The sequence below is a fragment of the Orycteropus afer genome, unplaced genomic scaffold (genome assembly GCF_000298275.1).
Source record: "Orycteropus afer afer isolate SDZICR_OR568_19922 unplaced genomic scaffold, OryAfe1.0 scaffold00247, whole genome shotgun sequence".
Taxonomy (NCBI): domain Eukaryota; kingdom Metazoa; phylum Chordata; class Mammalia; order Tubulidentata; family Orycteropodidae; genus Orycteropus; species Orycteropus afer.
In genome coordinates this window covers 592,951-596,398 of record NW_006921834.1, presented here as the reverse complement: position 1 = coordinate 596,398, position 3,448 = coordinate 592,951, and the positions used below count along the sequence as shown (strand labels likewise).

General features: G+C 34.3%; 1 protein-coding gene across 1 annotated transcript; it reads right to left on the bottom strand.

Moving 5' to 3' along the window:
* Positions 1-1,189: 1,189 nt before the first annotated feature.
* Positions 1,190-2,134, bottom strand: LOC103204399 (olfactory receptor 6C4-like). Its single transcript, XM_007949597.2, has one exon. The coding sequence runs from the start codon at positions 2,132-2,134 to the stop codon at positions 1,190-1,192; it is 945 nt and encodes a 314-aa protein (XP_007947788.2).
* Between the last annotated feature and the right edge of the window lie 1,314 nt (positions 2,135-3,448).

Genomic DNA, 3,448 nt, shown 5'->3' with positions numbered 1-3,448 from the left:
GGACCTGACTCATAGCGACTCCTCCTTGGGTTTCTGAGGTGGTATCACTACAGAAGTAGATTGCCCAACCTTCCTTTGGAGGAGTGACTGGTGGGTTTCAACCTCCAGTCTTCTGGTTAGCAGTCAAATGCCTTAGGCACTATGCTACCAGAGCTCCTAGACTGTCTATAGTACCTTTAAATTTAAAAATTACCCATGCTAGGATTCTGGCTCGTTCATACTTTGAAATGAACATAATGCTATGTCCTGAAAATCATAGCTTTTCCTTTTCATGGGGACCCTGACTAAGCATATCAGATTCTTATATTTAAAGTTTAATGTGAAAAGAAAAACAAATAAACAAAAAACAATCCAACACATAACTGAGAACTATGATTTAAGCCTAAATTTATTAACATCATGGATAAAATTATTCCACATTCCCTATTAAATGATAATTTCATTAATGATTAGGCCAAGCATTAAATTATATAAAATTAGCTGGAATGACATATTTCTTGTTAGATTATACTAGAGTCATACTTTTACTTCTCTTGTACTTGCTCCAAGGGTTTAATCGATTTGCAAAGCATTTCTAAACATTTTTCCGTCAATACTGAAACAGACGTATAATGATATTCTCTTCTTTAGGATTTTTTACCTCAAACTTCGGAGTTTGCATAAGTTCTCAAAAAATGATTGCTGTGAAAAGACTAAATTTAAATATTAATTATAAAACTTGAAAATAGTCAACTTTATGTCCATTCACCAATATATTGCATAAGCTATTATTAAAAAGCTAAAGTAAATTTCTTCAGTATGTAGATTTTATTATTCAGTTATAACTATAAAGTCTGATGACTATAATGACAGTGGATCAGCTTAAAAATTAAGTTTCAAAAAATTAACTATTAGAAGTTGAATTCCCAACTCTGATTTGCCCTTAATATTTTCATAAAAGTTAAAAATAAAGGAATAAAAATGAAAATATCATCTTAGAGGATAAACATACACAAACACACAAAATCTGTAAATTTTTAAGGACATTTAAGATGGTGATGAAATCAGTTAATTACATAAGTAATTTCACTGTTGATTTGGAAACATTGAGATGCTCTAGAATAAAATATTGGTAAATTAACATAAAGTGGAGCTATAGTCCTCAGAACATTTCTTTATTATTTGTTTTAGTGATTGACCTCAAATAATTTCATTTTCTTAAAAAATAAAACCGTATCTTATTGACCATATCTTTGAAGGCTATTTTCACTGGCTGGTTCCTTAGGCTATAGATGAATGGGTTCAACAGAGGGGCAACTGAAGTATTTAGCACAGCTACTCCCTTATTGAAAGTGGCTGCGTCCTCAACAGAAGGATTCATATACATAAATAGACAGCTTCCATAAGACAGTGAGAGCACAATCACGTGAGAGGAACATGTAGAAAAAGCTTTTTTCCTTTGCTGAGATGAAGGGATTCTCAGAATCGTCCTGATAATATATGTGTAGGAAAGAATCACTAATACCAGTGTGAAGATGAGTGTCACCCCAACAAGGATAGTCTCAATCATGTCTATGAAATGTGCGTCTGAACAGGATAAATGCAATAGGACTGTGTAATCACAGCAATAATGATTGATGATATTGGATGCACAGAAAGGCAGCTGGAGACTCATTATATGCGGCACAATGACGACTAAGAAACCAGAGAACCAGGAACAAAGGACAAGTCGAATGCACAGTCTCCTGCTCATCACAGTTGTGTAATGCAGGGGCCTGCAGATGGCAACGTAGCGATCATAGGACATGGCAGCTAAAAGGTAAAATTCAGTGGCTCCCAGAAAGATCTCAAAAAAATACTGAGTGAAGCAGCCGGCAAAGGAAATAGTCTTGTCTCCAGTTTCAATGTTGACTAGCATTTTGGGCACAAAGACAGAGGTGAAGGAGATTTCCAAAAAGGAAAAATTCCTGAGGAAGAAATACATAGGACTCTGGAGGCGATAATCCAGCAGTGTCAGAATGATGAGAGTCAAATTTCCCATGATGCTTAGGACATAAGTTAGTAGTAATAAAAGGAAAAGCACAGCTTGAAGCTCAGTGTTATCTGTCAGTCCAAGAAGAATGAACTCAATCACTGATGTTTGGTTTCTCATCATGAACTTCAGATGAATGAAAGTGGAAAATGATGATTAAAGAAAAATCTAAAACAGATTGCAAGAGAATTGTATTTATTTGAGGCTTTAAAAACTGAATCCTTTAAGTATTTATTAGCCAATAAAGTATATAAAATTCAAGCAATGAGCTATTAAAAGAAAAAAAAAAAAGGCAATGAACTGCTTTGTTCTGGCTTTTTGTTCTTGTTGTTAATCCAAATGTAGAACACATGGATTACCTTGTGTTCATCTAAATAATTACTTCAGGATTATCTCACTGATTGTTCTTTCTTGCTATAAACAGGATTTGTGCATCAAAATGCAATAGTTCCTTTAAGAAGTCAGTTCAAATTCAATTCTCTGTATAATATCTTTTAACAATCCTAGTCAATCATAATTAATTCTTCCCAGTCTTTTTCAATATTTATCACAGAATAATACTAGCTTATAAAGTCCAGTCAATTATTTTCTAGTAATTTGAAGCATCCACCATTTGTGTGTCAGTTTGTTATACTGTGGTGGGTTGTGTGTCACTGTGAAGCTGGAGGCTATGACAGCAGTATTTCAAATACCAGTAGGGTCACCTGTAGTAGACAAGTTTTAGTGGACCTTCCAGATGAAAACAGGCTGGGAACAAGGTAGGGTCCATTCATTTCTGAAAAAAAAAAAAAAAGATCAGTGAACAACTTATGAATATCAGTGAAACACTGTCTGATGTATAACTGGAAAAATTTATGAATAACCATGAAACTTTGTCTGAAATAGTGCCAGAAGATGAGCCCCTAAGATTGGAAAGCAATCAAAATATGACTAGGGAAGAGCTGCCTCCTCAAAGTAGAGTCGACCTTAATAACATGGAAGAAGTAAAGTTTTGAGACCTTCATTTGCTCATGGAACATGATGCAAAATGGGAAGAAATTGCTGCAGACATCCTTTAATGATTGGAATGTGGAATATACAAAGTATGAATCTAGGAAAATTGGAAGTTGTCCCAAATGAAATGGAAAGCATAAGGACTGTTATCCTAGGCATTAGTGAGATGAAAAGGACTGGTATTGGTAATTTTGAATCAGACAATATATGATCTACTACGTTTGGAATGGCATCACATTCATCATTTAGAGAAAATTGTAGGATCTATCCTGTAGTACAATGCTGGCAGTGAGGGTACAATATCCATAACCTACAACAAAGAGACCTGTTAATACAAATATTATTCAAATTACTCACCAACTACAAAAGTCAAAGATGAAAAAATTGAAGATTTTTACCAACTTCTCCTGTATGAAACTGACCGAACATACAGTGAAGATGTGT